Below are 25,015 nucleotides of genomic sequence, written 5' to 3' on the forward strand. Positions count from 1 at the left end.
ATAGTTTTATGTGTTCGCCTGTGCATATGTGCTACAAAAGGCAAAATTAAAAAATTCTCGTACTGTTTAGTTCAGAATGTTAATATAGCTTACATGTAGTGTGATAGCCCCATAAGGACACAAGAAACTACCATAGACAGGTAAAGGGTTTTTGGTTTTGTTTCTTCTTTATCTAGAAAACAAATGTGCGTGTAATTTTTAGTTTTGGGAAATATTTTTTTTTTTAAAAGAAAACATTAAAAGGGTGTGTTCGGTATGGTGGATTTTCTCATGTTTCGTTGGTAAAAAAAAAAAAAAGTTTGTTTTAAGAGTAAACCAGATTGCCAAAAACTTGCGTTTTGCCTGTCTTCCCTTCTTCTATTCTCTTCCTTATATTCACCCCCAAGTAATTTATCAAAACATGTCAAAGTATTCACAACATAGTTAGTAGTATTATGTATTAAGTCACAATGAATTCCCAACCGTGCATCAATAATGAAATCTCTGTGAGAAACACAACCCTATCTATACAGAGTTCAAAACAAAATCATTGTTAGAACATAATCTGCTTTTTATATATCTTTGCTAGAGGTATCCCATAAAGTGGTCCATTGAGAATATCATATTAAACAGAAAGTTCATTTCTACCTCTCCAAAGAAAATAAAAAAGGCAAGCTCTTCTACTTCTCTCTTCAGTTACAACAAAATATCCGGAGACAAACGTGCCACTCCTTTGCAGCCATTCAAGCAATTTAAGATAATAAGCTACAAAAACAATCATATTCTCTTATAATAAAATACATGAACAGGTACAACTTGATTGCATGAATATTGAAGTCAACCCACATGAAAAGCAATGTATCAATCCTTGGGAAGAGAAACATTGGATTTTGAGGGAACGGATAGACTGGTCTCGAGCATAAAAGAAAGATCATGCATCTGCGACATTATACCTTCTATATCCATATCATTCTTCGATGGATTCGATTCAGCATAACTGGCTGCATTCTCTGAAGCATGTCCAGCATGGTCACCAACCTTGCTTGGTGTATCAACGGCACTAAAACATGCCAAATGGAATGTAAGAACTTGTTTATTGAAATCGAGTGTAAGAAGATAACAGTTAAATAGCAGTAATGAATTCAATCATGATTTAACAAGGTAAAACTCTCAAAGGTTAGATGTATCATTATTTTGCCAACTTGTTAAAAACCCCTTTCCCATCTATTTCTGGGTCTCTTTCTTCCCCTGTTTCGTCTCAGGTAGTCTACTGCCCAGTGTCCCTAAGTTAGACTCCCCCAAAGAACAATAGACAATCTCAAACTTCACCTTGGATACTCTAGCCACATCCCAAGGTTACATCTATCTCAAGAACAATAGAAAGACTTGACCAGCAAACTAACAAAAACCAACCGGACAGAGATCAAATCTATTCTAACAGGCCTTTTTTCTTCTTTTGACAAGCTAGAAATGCGTAACTTCTTTTTCTTGGGGGTGCAGGGGGGTGGGGGTGGGGGGTCGTACGCCCCACCCTCCTCAAACCCCACTTTTAGGACTATATTGGGTATGTTGTTGGGGAGTGAGCAGGGGGTGGAGTTACTTTGCCCTAATGAAATCACTATAATATCTCTCGATTTTTTTCTGGATTTGAACCATCGTTGTTATTGTTGTGAGTTTACTCCTCTGGGACAAGGAAACACATAATCTTACTTCTCCAGGCGTTTCCCTTTCAATCTCGAAGCCATTACAAAATTGTAAAACCCTATGAACATGGCTGTATCTTTTTTTCCATTCTTTGAAATTCTTGTTTTCAGGTAAGGGAGGTGAGGGAGGCACTGGGTAGGTCAAAGAGGAACAGGAGTCTAGTGAGAATCGGACCTTGCACCTCAAGGATGTAAGACACTCACCGCTCAATATCCATTTCCTACTTCGGTCTCAAATTTGCACTAAAGTTGAACCATAAGACTTCCAAAGTTGTCTTAAGCTTATTATACGCTTAGCTTCTTCAAGGATGCTATGACGGATCTGTGGTTATATTAGAAGAGACATGATTAAAAATGAGGATATCCGAGACAAAGTGGGAGTGACTTCAATAGAAGACAAGATGTGGAAAGCGAGTTTGAGATGGTTCAAGCATGTGATGAGGAGATGTATGGATGCCCCATTGCGGAGGTGCGAGAGGTTGGCTATAGATAGATTCATGAGAGGTGGAGATAGACCAAACAAATATTGATTAGAGATGATTGGACAAGACATGGGGCAGTTGCAGCTCACCGAGGACATGGCCATAGATAGAAAGGTATGGAGGACACGGATTAAGGTAGTAGGTAGGACCGTAGGAGTGTATTGACTTGCTTTCCATTCTGGTAGTCATAGTATTACTCTTGTTTCTTGTTCTTCGATTTTTGTAATTGTATGTTGTTTCGAGTAGTTTGATTATAGTATTATTTTGTTGTAATTGGATGTGTGGGCACACCAGGGATGTGTGGGCACACCAGGAGCGACAGGATTAGAAATGAGGCTATTCGGGACAAGGTAGGAGTAGCCTCGGTGGAAGACAAGATGCGGGAAATGCGACTGAGATGGTATGGACATGTGAAGAGGAGAGACACAGATGCCCCAGTGCGTAGGTGTGAGAGGCTGGCCATGGATGGTTACAGAAGAGGTAGGGGTAGGCCGAAAAAGTATTGGGGAGAGGTGATTAGACAGGACATGGCACAGTTACAGCTTACGGAGGACATGACCTTAGATAGGAGGGTGTGGAGGACCCACATTAGGGTAGAATGCTAGTTCATAGTCTCGTTATTCTTCTCTATTCATAGGCGTAGTAGTGCATTACGATCTCTTGCGCTGTGAATTCTGATTTCTGTTATTTATGTTATTATTTATTACTTTCTATGCTTTGATTACTCTATTGAACCTGTGACGCTATGATTATTTATTTAATCGTTATTTGTTATTTGTATTTATTTATTTGTATTTATTTGTTATCTATTCGTTATTTGTTTGTTGTTTTTCTCATAAAGCTTTTAATTTCCTATTCTTATCTAACATTTTTTTTATGCATTTATGCTTTTACTGAGCCGAGGGTCTCCAGGAAACAGCCGTCCTACCTTGGTAGGAGTAAGGTCTGCGTACATTCTACCCTCCCCAGACCCCATGTTGTGGGACTTCACTGGGTTGTTGTTGTTGTTGTTGTTGTAATATTGTTCTGCTACTATCTGTCGATTTATTTATGTCAGTTGTTCCCTTTATTTCCATTACTTCTTTTTCTAGACTGTTTTTATCTTGAGCCGAGGGTCTATCGGAAACAGCCGCTCTACCTCTGAGGTAGAGATCAAGTCTGTGTACACTCTACACTCCCCAAACTCCACTTTGTGGAAATATCTAATGCCTCTATTTCTACTTTAACTCTATGTTTGGCTCTAGTAAGGGGAGAGGGAGGTGAAAGAGAGAAATTAACTTGATTATTTCCCCAAGATAAGATTCTGATAATTTTACTTCCATCATTTTGTATAGAAGGAAGTAAATCCAAAATATTTCTACTTTCCTTCCATATGGGAAGAGCTTATGTGGAGGGATATTCTGGCCCCTTTAAATTTACTTCACCTCCTTTACTCTTAAATAAGGGAACTTAACCTAATCCCCACATTTCCTTCCAATCCTCCAGCCCCTTCTCTTTTCACCCCAACCACAGTATAAGAGCCATAGTAGATGTCTATGTTCTTCAACATTTCCACAAAGTCTTTCCTAATCCGTCAATGTTGAGGCCATATTACAAAAATAATAAAAACATGTGCACACCTGAATATGGTAGGAACTTCCAAAATATTTCCATTCACTTCCGCAGAAACACCCTCTTTATCAGGTGCACCTGAAAAAGGATCTGACTGCGAAAAACTGCCAAAATCCATATCTTCAAGATTTGAACTGAAATTTGTTAGTTCTGTGTTATTGTTATTGTCATTGTTGCTTTGCACCAGCACATTCTCAAATGGATCTTTGTTGGGTGCAGAGGTGGTAAAAGTATTCCACTCATCAAAAGAATCATGATCTCCATTTGCTCTATCAAGTTTAGGTGCAGGTACATTCTCAAATGGATCTTTAGTGGGTGCAGAGGAGGTAAAAGTATTCCACTCATCAAAAGAATCATGATCTCCATTTGCTGTATCGTGTTTAGGTGCAGGTGCATTATGAGTCTGCCATGTGTCATCTTGAAACCAATCAATGCTAGTTGACGGGTCGCTTGAACTATTTTGTAATTCAGCATCTTTGGGTCTGGAAATTGGAAGAATTTCCCCAGCTTTCTGTGATGCTTCCGGATTTGCACTATCCCATAGGTCAACTGCTGGCCAGTCATTAGTTGCAGGAGAAACTGCTATAACATCCTTCAGTTTCCCATCTGTTGGGCCTTCTGCGGTTCCAAAAACTGTGTCTAACTGAGCAGAAAGATCAATATCTGAGCCAATGAAAGCATCAGTTGATTTGGACACCTCGTGCTGGTTTCCACAACCAACTGTGGAACTCGTAGAGGTGTCAAACGCTGCAAAGGCATGCTGACCTCCAGAACCAGCTGCAGAACTTATAGGAGAGCTAGATTCGTTGGACACGTTCTGCTCTCCTGAACCAGCACCCTGAAAATCTGCTTCCCATCCAGAAAAGTCATCACTAGTTTGGACAGTAGAAGAGGTCACGGCTGGTTCAGAGGATCTGAGATTCTCAAACAAACTAAGATCCTCGTGACTTCCAACTGTTTTATTTGCTGCAGACCCAATATTATCGCTTATGACTGTGTGTTCTTTGTACACACTGGATATGTTCTCCCTCTTTAGAAAAGAAAGAAAGTTATCCAGGTCAAATCCAGTTGGATCGTAAGAGCTTTTGCATAGCTCTAGCTTCTTGTTCATGATAGTGTTGTCTGTCTCCAGCTCAGTTGGCCATCTTATTTTCAGATCAAGGATATCAGATAATAGAAATTCATCGTGTGGTGAACTCGGCCCCTTGTGTACCTGATTCTTTTCAGTAGCTTCTCCAACCTTCTCCTGGAAACCAAATGGGACAAGTTCTTAATACATACTCCTAATTCAACAAGTTAACAAAAGTCTATCAGAAATACTAGAAGGCATAAGAAAAAAATAATGAAAGTGAGAAACAGAGGCTGATGCAGGATTATACACTTTATAGTTAGTGGATTCAAGTACCATTCAACCCACTAAGTCTTTTTTATATAGATCGTCCCATATCTGCACCTGCATAGCTACAGAAAGATATATCGAGCCATAGGACTGAAGCATAAATCATAGTAATGACCCAAAAAAACACAAAGGAACCCAGTCTTGGATTATAGGCCCTCTATATCTGGAAGCAATCAAGACATTGAGATAGAGCAATGAGTAAATTGTGATTTGAGATAGAGGAAGAGAAACCCAAGATAATCTAGCAAGGGATTACTGCACTAACTAATTCTTCGCCAAGGATTAGAATTTAGTGTAAATATACTAGTTTCTAAAAAGAACAAAAAAAATCCTCATCTTCATCTTCATTATCATTATCCCATAACTGGTAGGGATACCCATATAAAACCCAAGGGTGTGGCCTAGTGATCAATGAAGTGGGTTGAGCACTGTAAGGTCTCAGAGTCAAATCCTAGCATAGACAAATCAATACGTGATTTCTTTCCATTGTCCTCTCCTTGGCGGAGAAGATTTACGTGGTAGGAGGGAGGTGGCAGGTATCCCATGGAATTAGTGGAAGTGCCTGAAAGCTGGTGGTATAAACTAATACCCATATAAAGCAATAAGCAGCAGATTGTGTTTTCGAGACAAAGTAGAAGGGACACGCCATACGATCAACCAACAATACTAAGTTAGTAGATTTGAAGAACTGCAGCACTTACTAATCGTAGGTCACAACTCACAATGGGTTCGAATTCAGTATAAATACAATAAATTTTCAAAATAAAATTCAAATCCTAATCTGCAAAACATAATAGAAAAGATCTAATCTTGCATTTTATAGATACTCCACAACAGGACGTAACCAACACTATTACATAAAGCAATAAGCAAACTGGGTATATTTCAGGATGAAAAACCCAACATACCGATCCATCAAGGCGAAGAGCTTGGAGAAACCATTGATAGCCAACAGTAGACTTAAATGAAATGGGGTCAGCAGCAACGTCAGGGTTTTGGTGCAATTTGTGTCCACAATATATGCAAATCAAGGATTGGAGCCCTCTGAGAAGCCTACCTTGGCAGCGTTTACAGCGGAGATAAGGTGGAGAAGGATCGAAGGCAGCGACGGTGGCGGAAAGAGAAGGCAGAGCCGGAAGTGATGAGTCATCAGGGAGGAAGTCGAGTAGACCCGCTTCGGTTCGGGTCGAGATTTTGGCTTGCTGGATCAGATCACTTGGGAGCTCGAACGCCATTGTCGAGCAAATTGAACAGAGTGTTGTGTTCAGTTAGGGATTTTATTTATTTTCCTAAAACTTAAAAGTTAAATAGGAAAGATTCAAGTATGCCGAAAAGGAGTTATTTATGTCATCCCTTTGGTTCATCTATGCTATTTTTATTTTATGGCATATTTAAACTTTTTTTGTTTTAAAAAATAATTTAGTTAATGATATGATCGAATCATAATTGACTATGTGTACAAAATAATTTTATAAAATAAAAAATATTTTTAATTTATAAATAATGGCATGAATGAGCCTTTTCTCAAAGTTTGATAACATATTTGAGTATTTTCTCAAGTTAAATCTACTATCCGTTTTCAGATGTATATATAGTTTTTTTTCTTTTATTTTTGTCATTGGCATATTATTCTTTCCATTTTCAATTTAGATATCTGCTTTCATTTCCTCGTTTTTCTAATTCCTATCACGATAATACTTTTATCAGTTTAATCTTATATTTATTTCAATTCAATTAGCACAGTACAATATAAATAAATAGTTTAGTACAATTACAAGTAGTAATTTTTTGGACCAGTTTTTGACTTATTGTCGTTTAGCAGAAGATACTAGAGAACCATCAATAAATATAGTGTAATGGATGGAGTTATTTTTGTTTTAATCAGAGATTTTCAATTTGATTCTTTTGTATCAGTCGAATTTCAATGCGAGTATCAAACACATGATAAAAAATCAAAAAAAAATATCAAAGAAAATAATGCATGTAGTATTAGTATTAGTAATTCTTTATTTGGTAATTTGGTATACTTTTTCTAACATATATATAACTAATGCAAGTATTGAGGTTCACAATAGAGTCCAGCATCAAAACACATACTTTTTTGACACAACTTATCACAACAGATCCTCTCTAAAAACATACACCAAAGGTCCAAAATAGACACCTCCCCAAAAAATGAGTGAATCGTTTCTTAAACCGTTAACGTCCGTCTTCTCCAAATGTAAAAAAAATTTAGGGATTCGCTCATTTTCAAACGAACAAAAATTCAATTTTTTTTATATAGTTTGCCCAAAAATGTCCGAACTACAGTTTTGTTTTTTTTTAATTTTTTTGGGCAGCTTTTTATTCTCTTCTTGCTGCAAAATAGTCACGCGATAGATTCTTGCAAATTTCTTCAGACATATTCACGTGATAATTTCTCTTCTTGTTATAGCAATAAATTATCAAATGATAACATATTTTTTGTTGTACACTATACTTTGCCCAAAAACTACAATTAATTTGTTGTGATTATTTTCTTGAAAAGCCCAAGCAAAGAGAGATGGAGGCAATGTGTGGTGCGAGGACGAAGAGCTTCCAACATTATTAATGTTGTTGTTATTAGGCATTTCTAGAAGTATTATGTAAACTAGAATTGTTAACTAGAATCTCAAACTATTTATAGTTATCAAATTATAGTTCACCAGTTTTTGGGAGAACTAAAAGAATTTAGTAAAAAACACCAGCATTATGGTAATTTGGGAATCTCATTTCAAAGGTTTTCGAAATTACTCAAATCATTCCTAAATTACCTCCATAATACTAAGAAAATGCAAGTTTTGAACAACAACAATATCTAAAGGAGCCTCCCAATTCCATCAGTTGATTGTATAAACCAAGACGTAGTCTACATCACTAGAAATAGTAAACCAATATTAGATTTACCATAATACTATTAAAATCCAACATCTCCTAGAAATATTTCCCATCTCCTTGGACTTCTCACTTCATAAATCCAATTCAAACACCTGTTACAGTCCTTAATCTGAATAAGTGCTATCAAGAATTGAGAGAGGAAGAAGGAAGATCCACTAAGACCGGAAAACTTTCATAAACTAATTCACACAGCTTTCAGATACAACTTGAGCTTCTTCAAGATTGAATCTATATGCAACTAAAAACTGACGAAGGAAATTAGCTGACAAAATTAACATTAGTTGAAAAATAACCCACAACTGAAATGATTCAACTGCCTTTTGGTTGCTAACCTCCAAAAACATTATCTTCAAACCATTCAGCGTGCATCTTATCTCCATTTTGCTCATGACAACTGCTTGAATTAGAACCAAAGATCTTATTCCAGCTTCCTCTGATAATACAGTATTGCATATGCTGCAACCATACTTGGTCTACAATCAGAAAGCGGAACACTCATCTCCACCTGGGTTGAACAACCAAAGCTAATCTCTTGAGGCCTTAGCAGCTTAATGACCTTTTCAGCAGCAATAATTTGTTTTTCTCGAAGGTTTTCATCAAGTATTAAATCTCTGCAATTTCAAGATTCCCGAGTGATAATGTAAGCCATTTTAAAGATTTATAGCATTTACTTTCACACACACACATAGGCACACAATTGCAGCTCTCTAGTTTTCATCTTTCCATATGATTGGTTTCATCTGCATTTGCTAACACAGGAAAAAATAACAAACTTCAAGGTAGAAGAAAGTATAATCTCCTGCCTCATGGCCAACTCATCCATTTCTTTAGAATATATTCTTTTGATGAAAAAATGCACCAAGAAGGTGCAGGGTATGTGCGGTACAAAAGCTAAGTTCCTAATAATTGCAGGGAGCTGAGAAAGGCTAGCATGGACTCCATGTTCATATGCATTCAAAAGATTACACCAAAATTCCAGGAAATACAAGGACTTATACTTCAGTCTGTGTATAAATATAGCTTTTCCTTCAATACTCTCTCCTAATTCTACGCTTTCTTTTCCATATTAGTATTATTGTTATTACTCTCTTATTATCTTTTTCTTCGATTTTATTGTTAACGGTTGTTTCTTTTGCTTCAGTTATCGTATTATTTTGATGTTGCTACTGTTCTTTTCTCCATTATTTCCAACGTGGCTTCCTCACTAGTGTTTTTTTTTTCAAACATGCTTTGAAATGTTTTACTTGAGCCGAGGATCTGTCGGAAACAGTCTCTCTTCCTTCACAATATAGGGGTATGGTACAGGTACACACCACCTTCCCCAGAATCCACTTGTGGTATTACACTGGGTATGTTGTTGTTATTGTAATAGTACCCCAAATAAGGGCAAGCAGCTTAAGCATTTCATTGGAAGATATTGTCCAAGACAGTCACTTTACACATCATCAAAGTTTAGCTAAATTGCTCCAGATAGAGCGAGAAACCAAAAAGAGACGAGGACCATTTAGGGGAAGCTTACTTGAGCAATGATGCCAATTTCGAAGGTATGCATTCCTGAAATAGAGCTTCAGGAATTACAGCTGAATCCAATAGAATATTAGGAAGAGAGATGTATGGTATAATAGCTTTGTAACGTATGAACCATTCCGTCAGGAGATGGGCTCGATATGCAACAACACATGGCAGTCGTGCAAGCTGCATCTCCATTGCAACTGTACCTGAAGTACATAGTGCTACACTGCTAGCCTGCATTATGCAGAAACGCAGTTCGAGTTATCAACTTCACCTTGAAACATGGCACAACAATTTAGATATTCGACAACAACATACTCAGTGTAATCCCACAAGTGAGTCTGAGGAGCGTAGGATGTATACTGGCCTTACCCCTACCTTTGCATGGTAGGGAAGTTATTTCTGATAGACCCTCAACTCAAAAGAGAAGTTATAGAAGTACAGATGTCAATGGCAGAAAGTGAACAATAATAATATGGACTCCACAACCTATACCCACAGTTAAAGTATTTAACCTATGTAACTTTTTAACATCATTTTTATTCATACAGATGAACTACTCCCCCCGCTTCAAATTATGTGACATACTTTGACTCAGCACGGAGTTCAGGAAGAACTATATTTAGGAAAAGTCTTGTTGGTTAAACAAAGATTATCTAAAACCGATCTTGGTGTAACTACTGACTATTGAAACACCCTACACCAATTGAACATCCTACACCAGTTGAGAATCTAATCCACATTAGAACTCTTTCGATTACTAAAAGCAATGAAACAACTTGAAAAAGAAAGACAAGAATAAATTTTGTGATAGATTTTACCAATTGAAAAAGCTCGTAAGCCAAGCGTCAAGTCCTTTTCACTTACTCTTGTTCTGGATTTTTAATAAGCTTCAATCTGCCAAAAGCTTGATATGCTACCTATCATCAAGGACAAAACTAGAACAAGACATCAAGGTTTCCAGTTGGCCAACCTTTAGTAGCAAAGACTAGGTTATCATCCTTAGCTATTAGATCCTCCCATCCAGACCCATCAATGTGGGCCAAGTGGCTGGCTCTTCCCAACTCACAGTGACTATCATCCTCTCAGCATTGTGAGGAACAACTCAATGCAAAGAAGAATGAAAAGATGCTAGCACTCCGTTGCAAGGCATAAATAATTGAGGTTTGTGCCTTATGAAGGCCACCAAGAGACTTGCCCCATTTCCAATTACACCATATTTCAAATTGGGTCACTTTGGTCACAGTATGTCTCAAAATAATTGAGCTATTCTAGAATAGTGAACATTCAAACTATTTGCTGAGCCCCAAAATCCCAAAGCCAGAACAGAAGGCATAACTTTAGTTCTAGCTACTTAACTATAAACTGTATAGGTACAAGCTCAAGTGCTTACACTAAATGAATCATATTTCATCTGGTGTGATCCTCCAGAAACCAATACAACAGATGATGGCCACTTACGAACAGCTTTACTGATGTAGTCTTCCACATGTTGATTAGGTGCCAAATGAACTGCTGCTACCAAGTTCGGAAAAGAAACATTTAATTGCTCCAAAGTTTTTGAGAATATGGGGAACATTCGAGTAACCTCCTGTAATCTACTTCCAGGAAGCAAGGAAATAACTGGGGATCCTTCAAATTAAACAAGAAAGCATAATTAGAAAGCTGACGAATATAATCAAAACTGAGGGATTAGCACACAACCAACCAATGAAAAGGAAATCAATATCCATTTTTTTTAGGTAAGACACTGGAAGGAGACAGATTTTAACAAATGAGGAGTGAACATGGGGAGCAAGATCTTGCATTGCTGGATAAATGACAAATTACAGCAAAAGCATAGAAATATATATTGTTCAAAAAAATCGAAAGCTTTTCACACATTAAACACCTTTGTACGTTCATCACGAAAATAAAAATGGGTAATAATATGCAGAAATATAGTCTATCAAGTTACAGCAGAAGCTTTCTACAAACAGTATCTTACAAGTTAACATACCCGATGATATTCCATAATCAGTTAGAAACGCTTTAGCATTTCCTTCAATTCTGTACCTTCTTTCAGTGGCATCCTTCCCCTAAAATTCAATATAAAACTACATTAATATTAAATTATCCTTCCGTCATAAACTACATTAGATTATAATTCACTGTTGCGTGGTGGAATAAATTTGTTCCCTTGTTCATTTTTCTCATTCATTTCTCATTTCTTTGCTCCCCTGATGTGATTCATCAGGATTTATACAGAATTAATAAGTAAAATGCAATTTCAAAAGTTAAAAAACCATACTCTGACCTGAAGACATTATGATGGAACCACTCCATCAGAACAGGAAAATCATACAAAATAGTTAGTGGATTGTTTCTTGATAGGAAAATCTCTATCATACCAGTGAAATCCTACATGAATTCTCAGTAATTTTTTCCTTGAAAAGAAAGAATATCTGCATGCTCAAAAGCTAAAAACCCAGACTATAGTACTAGAACTTAGAACGCATAATTTGAGTGGTGAAGGATACACTACCACGTCATTAGTCGTTATTACTTCATGTCATGTACCACACGTTGAATACAACACATATCAAAATACTGATTTACCTGGAATTCCGGAATATCTTCAAGGGTGGGATGACCAACAAAGGTTGCTGCTAGGCCATTTGATCTACAGACTTCTACCTCAAATGGAAGAATGCATAATACATGATCCACAAACTGAAGAAGTCCTTTAAGTCTTGCTTCACCGCCTTTCCAGGCCCAAAATGATGGTGATACATAATGGAAGTGCAGCGGATTAATCATCCCCTGTTGAACACAAGTAGCTGCAAAATGTATTTCCTGTATTCCTACTACCTTATTTTTCCCAGTGCAAAGGTAAACTTGAAAATCTCTTTCGAACTCACAAAAGCTACAGAGCGTTACCCCTCAAATGCTTTAGGAAACGGAAGGAGAATCCTTTAGCGTCTACAGTGAGTACGACATGAGGCTTAAAAGAAAGAGCAGCTTCTATAGTTTGTTTGAGCCTAACCTGCCATTTTAAAATCCAAATAAGGTCCAAATTTCATGGAGCTATCAAACCGTTCAGACAGCATGAATCTTTTCATTTTCTTTTAAGTATCACTTCAATTAAATGACTTGAAAAAGCTATTAAATTGATTTTCTTTAAGCAGATATTCATAAGTATTCATACCCTAAACTGATTAAGATACGGCAGCAGCTCCCAAATGCCCATTACTGCAATATCCTCCATTGGGAACAGAGAATTCAACCCTTGCATAGACATCATCTTCCTAATAGTATATACACAGAAAGAATAATGATAGTAATTAAGAAGTTGACAAGTTGACTGCATTATTGACTAGTAAAAAGCATAAGATAATTCCAATTTTGAATTAGTAACTTTAACAAGATACTAATCATCAATAATGTAAGGAAATGGAGGACTCTTCGACACCCCACGTCACACCCAAGGATGGACATCTGGTGTGTGGGCAATTTAATATGGGGGCCCAACATCGATACACAATAATTGGGATGGGTATTGCTTGATACCAAGTAAAGAAATTGATCATGAGCCTAACTCAACCCAAAAGTTAGTAGCTCGTGAGGGAAGGATTGCCAAAGTCATGTGGGACTCTTCAACAAATAAGGGTACCCAGAAAGTGTGAAAACATCCCAAGGCATAGGTATCAATTATATGAACACCATATTAGTTTTCTTTCAGAATCTTAAGAGGGTACCTCAAATTTTCTACTTAAATTAAAAGTTACATACAAAGTTGCAAACTGTTCTTGGCAGACCAGAAAAAGGCAGAAAATGTGATGCACAGAAAAGTAAAAGAAAGAGAAAAGTTACCCTCCAACACCAGAAAAATGGACAGGCAAAGGAGATAGCTTTATTAGAGAATTCATTACACGGGAACCAATTGTATCACCAGAAACCTCCCCAGCAACAATGAAGACCCTGAGTTCACCATCTTTTGAAGCAAAATCAAGTGCAGATTGACTTGAAACTGAGAATGCTCTTCTCATTTGCCGCATCAACTTCATGTTTATCTCAGTATTCACATTCCAAATTCTTCTAAAAATCATATCTTTGATGACCTATCATCAAAATAATATACGCAAAATTTTAGTAAAACCCTTATTTTGGAAAGTACTAAAGTAGTAAATGAAATGGGAATTTCATCAAATCACTGAACTTGTTTCTTCTTTTTTTGTCTGGAAAAGGGCACACAGCGCTCACTCTCTTCTTCCCCTTCTTCTTTTCCCCACCGGCTATTTCCTTTCTAATTTAACTAGCATACATTCCCGCGCAATGCGCAGATTGTTTCAAAAAAAAATTAAGACATTGTATGATGTGTCAATTAAAGTAAAGAACCTAAAAGCACTTCTTAATAAACAATATTTGGATATGAAAAAATTATTCGCTATCTTTAAGACTAAGGACTACAATATTTTGGTCCAACAAAATTAATGTTTAGGACTATATAATGTATGCAATAGAAGGATAATCTGCGAATAACTTGATTTTATCACACTCAAAGAAAAACAAATAATGTGTAGAAATTCACAATCAAATCATTTTTACTTCAAACTCCATCTTTTATCTTGAATAGAATTCTAAGCAGTTGCGATTGGATCACTCTCTTAATTACATAAACTTGTCTGCTTTCTCTGCCTTGGCTCTTATGCCAGAAAGTCCAATCAATGAATTCATGTAATCATTAAAGTCAGATTGCATAATTTCATAAAAATAACTTTGGGTAAACTTATTTCCATTATCGACCTTCCTCAACCAAGGTTGATGTCTGTTCGATTGTTGCATCACTTCATGCTATGTATTGTCAAAAAAGCAATCAAAATCTTCCAACCAAGACTAATTCCAAAATACATGTAACATACTACAAATTTACATAAAAACAAGAGAGGATACATTGTCAAATTTGATGCTAAAGGCAAAACAAAATAAATGGACAAATTATGTATTATATGTGTGTGTGTGTGTGTATATATATTATTTTCTTTGATAACCGAGAAATCCATCTGTGACCCGCCCTTTGGACCAATCATAGCCTTCTAAACTCGGTGGATAATGTGCCCACCGCTCTACCCTTCTCCACTTAAATACCAAGCTTCACTTTGCATGGTGTGGGGCTTGAACTTGTGACCTAAGCCACAAATCGTCCACCCCTTGCCACTCGAGCTAGCTTCTTTTGTTTCATTTTATTTTATGTCATGATCAAGATCTTATGCAAATACTACATGAATTTATATCTATATTAATCAAAAAGTGATAATTAATCTCTAAATTAAAATGCTAAGATATTAAAATATCCGCTAAAGTTGATATAATGGACCATTATACTTTAAAACTAAATTATGCATCAATATTAATGTAAAAAACATAAGCCACAGTAGCATATGTGTAGGAACTTTAATGATTACATGAAAATTCTTATCTAATTGAATTGTAACCAACTCGAACCTTTAGTTTTTCTATACTTGTATACTCGACGTTGTTCATTGCTAATTATAAGCCAAAGGAAAACATATGATAATACAATGTAACCAATTTGAGTGATGTGAATCGGTTTCTTCACTAAAACTTATCACATTAATTTTGGAGCTTCATTACATCAATGCAATAATCTTGCATAAACAATATTGACAGGCAGTACTTAATTTATCGTAAAGCCACATAATACAACAAATACAACAAACAAATGAGATGCGCTTAGGCTGATGGGCAAGCCCCCCTCTTGTCGCAATGTTGTGGGGCGTTAGAGGGTGTAACCCCATGGCCAACTCGAAGGGGCTGAAGTTCGACATTTAACCAAACAATTAAATTTAAGGAGTTTATTAGAGTAGAGTAATTACTTGTATGGATGAGTTTGAGAGAGTGATTTAGACACAGCGTTCACTTCTTCACCTTCTTCTTTTCCCCACCGGCCATATCCTTTCTTCTTCTAATTTAATTTGGATCCCTATGAGAAACCAGAGAAGATATTTAACCAAAAGGACCAAATGGTCATTTGGTTCAAATCAAATTATTCTCAAATTATAATCTATTCTATTTATTTAAAGTATAAATAAAATTGATTTTATGATGGTAAACTAAAAATGTATTATTGTGAAATTTGAAAAAAAAATTAAAGTGAAAAATGTTATTTGGAAATTGGCCAGTTGTGTTTGGCGATGAATATAAATTGGAGTTTTTTAAAAAAAATTGTGAGTAATTTGGAGTGAAAATATTTTTTTGTTGCTTTTAAAATTCTGAAAAATTTTGGAATTCAACTTCAAGTTGATTTTCAAATTTTTATGGCCAAATATGTCTTTTGGAGTTCAACTAAAAAAAAAGTAACAAAAATTTCATGGTTAGACGCTTTTTGATAGAAATTTTCTTCTTTGTTGGTGGTGGAAAGTAAGACTAGTACGCGTATATATAGAAACACTTCTTTTAGTTAATAAAGAGTTGAGATGAAAGTCCCTTTCACTTGTCTTCACTCGGCTTTGAATTAAATTTGGATTTGGATTCAATAAAATGATTAGACTGATAAATTTTTTGGACTAAATTTATTTATTTATTTTCTCATTTTTTGATACTATTTTCGCGCTAAATATCATTTAAATTTCACTGAATAATTACAAGGACTTGTCCCTTCGAAACAGACACCAAACATGTTCTAAACAAGTGTTTTCGCACCAATTTCAACTTAGACTCATGGCTATAAATAGATTAGTTTACCCTCATTTTTATACATCGAATTATGAGTTACTTCTGAATATTTTTTTACCAATAAAAATAGAGTCTTTGTGTCATTTGAGACTGTCTTTGAGTTCGACGAAATTGCAAACGTTTGAGGTAGTGCTACTCTTACAAAGGTATATCTGTTTCATTTCAAGAGGAAGTAATCCATTACCTTATGTATAAGAGGGTTGCAATGGGTATATCTGTTTCATTACAGGAGGAAGTAATCCATCACCTCGGGTATAAGAGGGGATTAAATTTCTTAAAAGCACACAGTAACTTCTATGATATTGAATATTTTCTAAAATAAAAGTTTCTATTTTTTCAGAATTCGAGTATATAAAACTTTACTGATTTACTATTTTTAAACACAGTTTACTAATAATATCAAGGTTATGTCCCTGATAAGTTGAATCTACTACATATCATATCTAATCACCTCTCATAATACTTTTTCGACCTACCTCTATCTCTCATAAATTAATCGTGGCCAATCTATCATATTTTCGCCCTTGACAATCCACACATTTCTCCTTTACATATCCAAATCATCTCAATCTTACTTTCACATTTATCTTCCACCAACGCAACTTTCATCTTATCGAATATCTTCATATATTTCTTCTAGGGATAAAGTTGAAAAGAAATAACAAATTTTATTTTAAACTTCTGATAATAATGCTACTAAATAATTCGAGATAATTATTTTTTAAAAAATAAATTATTACAGTAATAATTTAACTTCAAGTTCACTGAGTGCGTCGGCGGATCTGGGCTACGATTCCCAAACGCGTCAGGACTGTTGAAAGGCAGGAAAGAGAAATAGCTGATCTTCATGCATCTGCTATTGGTCTCCATAGGTAAGCACAAAAGTAACAATTAAACTCAAAAAAAAAAATTGAAAAAAAAAAAAGGCCCAACTTTCTGTCTCTGCTTACTGCACATTATTATAGAAAGAAACAGGACGACCAATGGCGTTGAATCAAGCAGGGAGATCATCACCATGTAGTCCCAGGGTGTTGAAATCAGTATTAGGTCTCATGGCAATTAGCTTAGTAGCCTATATTTTGGGTCCACCTTTGTATTGGCACTTGATGGAAGGTTTAGCTGCTGTTAGCCGTTCTTCTTCCGTTACTACTTGTCCTCCTTGTAATTGTGACTGCAATTCCGAACCCTTCTTTTTCATTCCCCCAGGTATACACTTCTTCTTATTATTATTATTATTCGTCTTTTGATTTTTGCCTGATCTGCTGTAATATGTGCCATTAACTGTCAAGAATGCCCTTTTTGTGAATTTGGTTTAGGACCCATTTGCGGATATGGTTATTTAAAGACCCCTTTTGTTAAATTTGCTCACTTGCTTAAAGACTCATTTGTGAATCTGGTCATTTAATTGAAAGATCTCAACGATTTGTACCTTTGTTGGATCTGCTTTCTAAATGAAGCAGAATCCGATTGATTGTCACAGTTTTGCTTTCTGTTTTCTGATGCTGCATATATCGAGTCAAAATCTTGCTGAAATGACACTGTGATTTAAAAGTATAGTTTTTTTAACTTCTAATCTCAGGCCAAATTGGGAAGTTCATACTGTTTGAAGTTCAATTATTGAAGATTGTTAGTTGTTATTACTCTTGTTAATCATTGTCTGTCCTTTTTATATTTCTGGCAATATTTCCATGCCTTGACTCATGAATGTGTTAACCTAAATTAAAATATTCCCCAATCATCCTGCTTGTTGCTATATGTAGTTTGGGATTATTTGGAAGAAGGACAGGAGTCAGGATGTATGGGTTAGAAACTTTATTATTAACGTTAAAGATTGTCTAAACATACTATTTAGCTTTCCTCTTATGACGCCTATTATCTTAAGGTTGAGGCTACTATGGTTAATTAATTTGGCCGACCTTCACACATTTCTTGTGAGCTCGAGATATATTAAAATCCTTCTGGTTTTCCTTTTACTAATCTAATAACCCTTGAACAATTCGGATCTCAACTATCTTAAAACTCAGAAATTTTTAGTGATAGCTTTTGGTTCTTTGTCCTGTGAATGGGCCATAGGTAGAGTCATGGAAAATTCCTCTTGCTTCCTTTCTCTGCTTGTACTGTGGAGTTGTCATTTCCTATGATCTGGACACCATGTCTTTTTGTAAGGCTTCTTTAGACTTTAGAGTATTTGGTCACATGAGGATATTGGTTTTGTCAAGAATTGCAACCGCTCCCATTGACCTCTTATTTTTGTATGTCTTGCAGGTTTGAGCAATGCTTCTTTGACAGGTTAGCATCATGAGATCTTTGGCAGTTCTTTAGTTTTCTTTGATTAAGGTTTCATTTATTTTGTGATCTGATGGAAGATTTCATTAAGTCATCATTTTCTTCTTCTAGTTGTTATCTGATGCCTTACCTTTCTTAACACTGAGATCATCAATACTTAGTATTCTACTTTTTCATGAATTTATTATCATAGGAATTATGTTTGGGTAGTATTTCAGCTTTGAGCTTCAGGGTTATCTAAAGCATTCTAGGTTGGTGTTGTCAAATGCTCTCTCCTTCTAAAGTTATGTCAACTCATGAGATTTTCCTTTAGACTCCGTAAGTACCTTAATGTGAATAGACCTGCAGATGAAACATTAGTAAGGGGCTAAGGGCTTCTAATTTGGTTTGTGTTTTTTTAATAAGGAAAAAAAAATAAAAAAATGAGCACTTATTTTCTCTTGAATAACCTGCTTATGTACTGATCTAACCCTTATGTTTTCTTGAATAACCTGATTTCTTCTGTTGTGACTGTCCGAATGATACCTTGATTGGAAGATATTACGTGACACGTGAAAATATTTGCTTTGACAACTTAACTAACCTGTGGTGATATAAGATTTGGTTTTCCCTTGTATGACACCTGCCTTCCTCATGGGCATTGTTTTGGACTTTTGATGGATCCTCTGATCGACGCAACTGCTTTTAACATGAAAAAGGCAGTAGCTTGATATAAAAGTTACAACTTACAATAACTTAGTGGATCCAAAAATTTAGACAAGTATTCCTCCCCTCCAAATTCTCTGAGTATTTCCACCGGTAGCTTGATAACAACTTCGAAGAATTACTGGATATGCCTTCCTCCTTCCCCCTCTCCATCTTTTCTCAGTTACTCTGTTCCTTCCCTCAATATGAATTTATTTTGGCTACTAAAACGATGGTACCATACTTATTCTGCAGTAGATTACCCACTCTTTTTTTCTTGAAGCGAAAGGATCACATCATATATGCGATTAATTTAGTTGTGAAAATCATCTGAGGAGACACATAACATGTATTGTTATAAATTTGAGATTTTTGGTTTGAAATCTATAAGTGGACAAGAAAAAGAAAGAGTTCTTATGAGTTTATGTCAGATTCATCTAATCTGTGATTTGGTAGAGCATATTGTATGACTTCAGATACGAGACTTTTTAGTACTGGTAGGTAAGAAACAACTGTTATTTAAAATGGATATTTTGCGGAATTTTATTGTTGTAAAAACATTTTTTAGTTGCATCCAATAAACAACCATCTCATATATGATGGTTGAGTTCGAGGACTTGTGGCATGATTTCTTTGATTCTGTAATGAGGTGAAACTGTGCAAATATCGAGATGATCTGCAAGACTGCAGATGCTTGACATCTTAACAAGCTGAATATGTTCAAAATATCATAGAGTAAATGTGAACCTCCTATATTTTATTGTTCTTTTGTTGAAGTAACCATTTTCTCTTCTTTTTTTTTGAGGATTGAAATCTATATTTTGTGACTTGAGATCTAAAATCTTGGATTTCCCTTCTTATTCTATGTTTTACAGATTGTGCTAAGCATGATCCAGAAGTTGGTGAAGACACGGAAAAGAACTTTGCTGACTTGTTGTCTGAGGAACTTAAATTGCGAGAAGCTGAGGCCTCAGAAAATCAGCGGAAGGCTGACATGGCACTTCTTGAAGCAAAAAAGTTGACATCCCAATATATGAAAGAAGCAGACAAGTGCAATTCTGGAATGGAGACATGTGAAGAGGCAAGGGAAAAAGCTGAGGTTCTTTTATTGGCACAAAAGAAACTGACTGCTACATGGGAGATGAGGGCTCGTCAAAAAGGATGGAAAGAAGGGGCAGCCAAGTCTCGAACTCAGTCTCGGGGGAACGTACAGACTATGTAAAATGCGCATGGCCTCAAGTAGCTTATCTCGACTTGATCTGATGCCAGGTTCTGGTGCAACAAATTTGTCCATAATTGAGTCCCAGCTCAAAATGTGTTAGCATATGAATGGATTCCACTTGTTTTGAACATATGCCTGATTTTAGTTTAGAGGCCACTGTAATATCTCTCTCTATATGCCTAGTCATCTGAGACAAATTGCCATTAATTACACTATAAGGCAAAGCCTTTCTATATATCCTACTGAGTTGAAATTGCTCTAGTAAAAGATTGAGTGGATTGCTATCAACTGCCTTGCAAAATTTTCATCTGGCTGAGTGTCATTTGTCAACATTTTTATATCTATGGAGGTGAAGATAAACCGTGAAGTGTCACAACTCGTTCTATTTATTTGTGTCTTTTAGGCAGGTGATGCAATCTTTTACAGGCTAGTTTATAACTTTTATTCCCACTCTTGTTGTTGATTTGCCTGCTATGCTGAAGTAGACAAAGTTGAGATGACTTGACTTTAACCTTGTCCCTGTGTTCTTGACTTCTGGCCCAAACTCTGGGAAACTGATGGCGACAAAAGCATTATAAATGTAGATTAAAGTTAGTAGAGATTAGCACCTATGAGCACAGTGAGTGGGAACTTATCTTTCAAGTCAAGTGAGTTACTAATACTTTACTATAAAACATGTAATCCTGAACATGTAATTTGTCTTAGTTTTTCATCACTCATTGCATCTATGAAATACAAAGATTGGAATTCAGTGTCTACAAGTCTACAACCATGTGTTTCAACTTACCTCACTTAGTGGAATTTCACTAGATATTATTGTTGTTTTTTATTTCCGATATTCCTAAATCAGAAACAAAGGCAGAAAAAGACTGATTTCTGGATCCACTTGGCTGGTCACTTGCTAAGCTATACTACCTTGAAAGACCAAGGTCACCCTTAGGCAAGTACAAACTTCACAATTCTTTGTCCTCGAACTAGGGTTTGGTATTTGATCCATTGTTAGCTCAAGTAACAACAACACTGGTGTGTATTGAAGTACTTTTTTTCTTTGATAAAATCGACCAATTTGAGGGTTAACTGTGGTTAATGGATACGTTCCTTTAATATTTTCCACTTAAATATTATGTTTTTGTCTAGCACACAGTTCTACCTGTGACATGAGCCTAACTCACACATCACACTCTGCATGCTTATCAATAAACCAGAGTCATGGGGCATGTATTGATGTATATTTAGGATTAAGGTGAAATACATCGACAAATATCTTAACTAATATTTGTACCTATTGAACACTAACACAATTTAAAATTTGTGTTATTAAACATTTTTTTGACAATCAACTAAGATTATAAAGTGTGTAGTATGATAACTAATTAAAAGAGGTTAGGCGATATTTGAGTGCAAATAACAATTCAAATAAGAAAAGAAAAGACAAAACTATTTTTTAGCAAAAATAAATATATAAAAATACCTGTTTTCTAAATTCCATCCAACTATAAATTATAAGGATGCATTTCAAAGTTCTCTTTTAGCTTAAAAGTTTAACCAAAATCGTGTTAGATTTTACCTTTAATTGGGAGTACTATAATGATATTGATATAAAAAACAACAATAGGTGATGAATCTAACGACAAACAGAGGAGGATTTAAGATTTTTAATATGTGGGTGCATCATTAAATAAATAAAAAAGACAAAAAAAGAATATTAAGAGGGATTTGATCCCTGTTCATTTGGGTAAATAACTCATCATTCATTCAAGTGCATTATTTAAATTTTTAGAAGCATGGATGCCAACAAATAATGTTATATCAATGCTAAGAATTTAAGTACATAAAATATTTAATTTGGAGAAGATACAATAAGTTCACATGCTTCATGATTTGTAGAGTAAATACATCCTGGCGACAAGCATAAGACCCTACTTGTTCAGGCACTTCACGTAGTGTTATACGAGTCAGACTAAACCTCATTACCCTTTGGAGTCCTTTGATGCGATGTATTATAATAATGCTCAAACAAAATGCAGGATTATTTTATTCTGTGTTTGGTTTAAGGTATTAAATAGTCATTGAATTAATTATCTATTATAGTGACAGAATAAGTTATCTCATATATATGATGAAATAAGTTATTTCGATATAATTTATTTCGAAAAAATTAATCTAGATAACTTGTTCACAACTCAACAATCCCTTAGTAATGATTTTGAAGTTTATCGGTTCAACTTATCGATTATTGGTTTGTAGACATGCTAAATCGTTATAGAATCGTTAATATTGACTTATCGATTATCAGTTATAGGTTTATCGGTTATTGATCATTATCGATTCAGTTATCGATTTCACCATTAAGATTTGACGCGCAAAAAATCATTGAAAATCACTTTTAAACAAGGTGAAAAAACAAATGAACCATGCACATGAGTGGTAAATTGCATATTGTTCAAAAGCAAACATTAACACATTGTAGAATAACCGAGAGTTTGAGATAACCAAAAATAAAAGTATGAAACTTAACCCTAAGTCAAGAACTTTATATTCTGAATGATATAAATATAATGTATTAATTTATTATTGGGTTATCAGTTAACAAGAAAAAACCTCAATCATTAAGAATTGATAACCTGATAATTAAAAAAAAAGTCGTTACGAAAACTGCTAAACCAATAATCCATTATCGATAAATCAATAACTTTTAAAAAATAATAATTGAATTAACAGTTTTAATTCGATTTTGAGCAACCCTATCCCTACCCATATCTCCACTAGTAACTCTTAGAACATTTGCAAAAATAGACAACTCCCTACTCTACAAAACAAAAATTGAAAAATATCTTCACAAGGTACTGTAGTTGTATAGCCATAGTACCATAGAGATGGTGATAGTTCATAAGAGCCCGAATTTAAATAAGACTAATGAGAATAAAAACTAATTATGCATATAATTACCAAGAGAAAATTTTCAATTTTTGCGGAAGATGAAATATTATTCTTTCTTGTTTTTTTGATTGAAAATTAGTTTTGCAAATAAAAAATTAAATTTGTTTTGCAAATAAATTTATTTTGTTAATACTTACAATAAAATGTGGGTCCACTTAAATTATAGGAAATTTTACAAAATACACAATTTATAAAATCATATTTTCTATTTGTCCCTATCGTTTCAAAATATTTCAATAATCCCTTATTTTATATTTCTCTCTCCAACCTCTTGGTACATGACTTTTCGTACTCTTCTAAAATATCTGACGTGATAAATATACTCCTAAATTAGAGGCTATATTCCCGCGTCCGTTTTACAACTTTCTTTTTCCAAATTTTGTTCACTATTATCGAAATCTAAGAAAACAACTGAAGAATTTCTCTTTTTCATATTTCTTCTTTTTCAATTTTTTCTGTTGTAGAAGTTCTTGGGATTCATCTTCATAGATATCGGTGCTAATATGAACTCTAATCCATCGTTCAGTCTAGGTATTACACAAATAGGTCATCCTCCTCAAGTCACTGAATCCCAAATTGTTCATAAAATTGGTGTTCGTTTTCAATCGAAAAAAGATGTACAAACTGAGGAAGTTTCTCAAAATTATGAACATCCTCAAGTTGAAGAAGTTCCTCAAGTTCACCCACCGAGGCGCAATTTTGATTCGGTTGAGTTAGGGTTTCATGAAAATAGATCTAAAAAAATCATGATCCATTATTAGCATTGAAACATCAACAAGAGGAATCGAAGAAACCTGCTTCTACAAGTTCAAAATTATCAGTAAAAAAAAAGATAAGCAGAAAGGAAAAAAAATCAAAGCGGAAAATTCGCGCTCTTCTTTACCCAATGTATTGCCTTTGTAATGTATCTAAATTTTTATTAATTCAGTAATATCATAATTCTGGACACTGTATGTGCTTTTGATGATGTAGTTATGTTACATTTTTCATGTATCAATTTAAACCTCATTGTTCGAATCGCATTGTATCAAGTCTCATTCTCAAGTTTCTTTGTATCCGATTGTTGTTATTATAGGTCACTCTATTAAGTTTTTTTTTTGTATCAAGTTGTCTGTTAGTGTAGTTTCATTGTATCAATTTGAGTGTATCAAATTTTATTATATCTAGTTATTTGTTATTATAGTTCATTATATCGAATTTTCTTTTTTGTATCATGTTGTATGATATTATAGTTTTATTGTATCAAGTTTAATTGTATATTGTTGGATGGTATCAAAATTTATTGTATCAAAGTTTATTTATATGAGATTGTCTGTTATTAGAGCTTATTGTATCAAGTTTTCTTCTATTTGTATTAGGTTGTATGTTAGTGTAGTTTTATTGTATCAAGTTTTATGTTATTATAGTTCATTGTATCAAAAACAAAATTGTATCATGTTGTATGATATTATAGTTTTATTTGTATCAAGTTGAGTGTATCAAGGTTTATTGTATATTGTTGGATGGTATCAAGATTTTTGTATCAAAGTTTACTTATATCAAGTTG

General features: G+C 34.8%; 3 protein-coding genes across 4 annotated transcripts; 1 reads left to right on the plus strand and 2 right to left on the minus strand.

Moving 5' to 3' along the window:
* Positions 1–529: 529 nt before the first annotated feature.
* On the minus strand, positions 530–6,480 carry LOC129892238 (uncharacterized). Its single transcript, XM_055967799.1, has 3 exons — positions 6,083–6,480; positions 3,784–5,021; positions 530–1,039 (listed from the first exon to the last, which is right to left on the minus strand). Exons 1-3 carry the CDS (start codon positions 6,407–6,409, stop codon positions 841–843), a joined length of 1,764 nt encoding a protein of 587 aa, XP_055823774.1. The 5' UTR covers positions 6,410–6,480; the 3' UTR covers positions 530–840.
* A 1,518-nt stretch (positions 6,481–7,998) lies between these two features.
* LOC129892281 (probable lipid-A-disaccharide synthase, mitochondrial) lies at positions 7,999–15,587 on the minus strand. 2 transcript variants are annotated; one of them, XM_055967845.1, is made up of 9 exons: positions 15,479–15,587; positions 13,455–13,702; positions 12,790–12,889; positions 12,522–12,627; positions 12,201–12,421; positions 11,602–11,680; positions 10,996–11,234; positions 9,610–9,836; positions 7,999–8,701 (listed from the first exon to the last, which is right to left on the minus strand). In XM_055967845.1, the coding sequence occupies exons 2-9, from the start codon at positions 13,688–13,690 to the stop codon at positions 8,509–8,511; spliced, it is 1,401 nt and encodes a 466-aa protein (XP_055823820.1). In that variant the 5' UTR covers positions 13,691–13,702; positions 15,479–15,587; the 3' UTR covers positions 7,999–8,508. The 2 variants fall into 2 exon arrangements, with proteins under 2 accessions (XP_055823820.1, XP_055823821.1); XM_055967846.1 differs by lacking the exon at positions 15,479–15,587 and adding an exon at positions 13,801–13,903.
* A 1,515-nt stretch (positions 15,588–17,102) lies between these two features.
* LOC129892037 (uncharacterized) lies at positions 17,103–20,817 on the plus strand. Its single transcript, XM_055967562.1, has 3 exons — positions 17,103–17,543; positions 18,603–18,626; positions 20,183–20,817. The coding sequence occupies exons 1-3, from the start codon at positions 17,321–17,323 to the stop codon at positions 20,527–20,529; spliced, it is 594 nt and encodes a 197-aa protein (XP_055823537.1). The 5' UTR covers positions 17,103–17,320; the 3' UTR covers positions 20,530–20,817.
* Positions 20,818–25,015: the final 4,198 nt, after the last annotated feature.

This window comes from Solanum dulcamara, chromosome 6 (assembly GCF_947179165.1).
Source record: "Solanum dulcamara chromosome 6, daSolDulc1.2, whole genome shotgun sequence".
Lineage (NCBI taxonomy): Eukaryota > Viridiplantae > Streptophyta > Magnoliopsida > Solanales > Solanaceae > Solanum > Solanum dulcamara.

What these genes read in the sequence shown, in the direction of transcription:
- LOC129892238 (XM_055967799.1), bottom strand. Translation starts at nt 6,409, where the DNA reads ATGGCGTTCGAGCTCCCAAGTGATCTGATCCAGCAAGCCAAAATCTCG. An exon ending in CTCTTCGCCTTGATGGATCG is followed by an intron (nt 5,022 to 6,082) that starts GTATGTTGGGTT and finishes TTTGGTTTCCAG; the next exon opens with GAGAAGGTTGGAGAAGCTAC. An exon ending in GAAGTTCCTACCATATTCAG is followed by an intron (nt 1,040 to 3,783) that starts GTGTGCACATGT and finishes GGCATGTTTTAG; the next exon opens with TGCCGTTGATACACCAAGCA.
- LOC129892281 (XM_055967845.1), bottom strand. Translation starts at nt 13,690, where the DNA reads ATGATTTTTAGAAGAATTTGGAATGTGAATACTGAGATAAACATGAAG. An exon ending in CATTTTTCTGGTGTTGGAGG is followed by an intron (nt 12,890 to 13,454) that starts GTAACTTTTCTC and finishes ATATACTATTAG; the next exon opens with GAAGATGATGTCTATGCAAG. An exon ending in AAGATATTCCGGAATTCCAG is followed by an intron (nt 11,681 to 12,200) that starts GTAAATCAGTAT and finishes ATTGAATTTTAG; the next exon opens with GGGAAGGATGCCACTGAAAG.
- LOC129892037 (XM_055967562.1), top strand. Translation starts at nt 17,321, where the DNA reads ATGGCGTTGAATCAAGCAGGGAGATCATCACCATGTAGTCCCAGGGTG. An exon ending in CTTCTTTTTCATTCCCCCAG is followed by an intron (nt 17,544 to 18,602) that starts GTATACACTTCT and finishes TATGTCTTGCAG; the next exon opens with GTTTGAGCAATGCTTCTTTG. An exon ending in GAGCAATGCTTCTTTGACAG is followed by an intron (nt 18,627 to 20,182) that starts GTTAGCATCATG and finishes TATGTTTTACAG; the next exon opens with ATTGTGCTAAGCATGATCCA.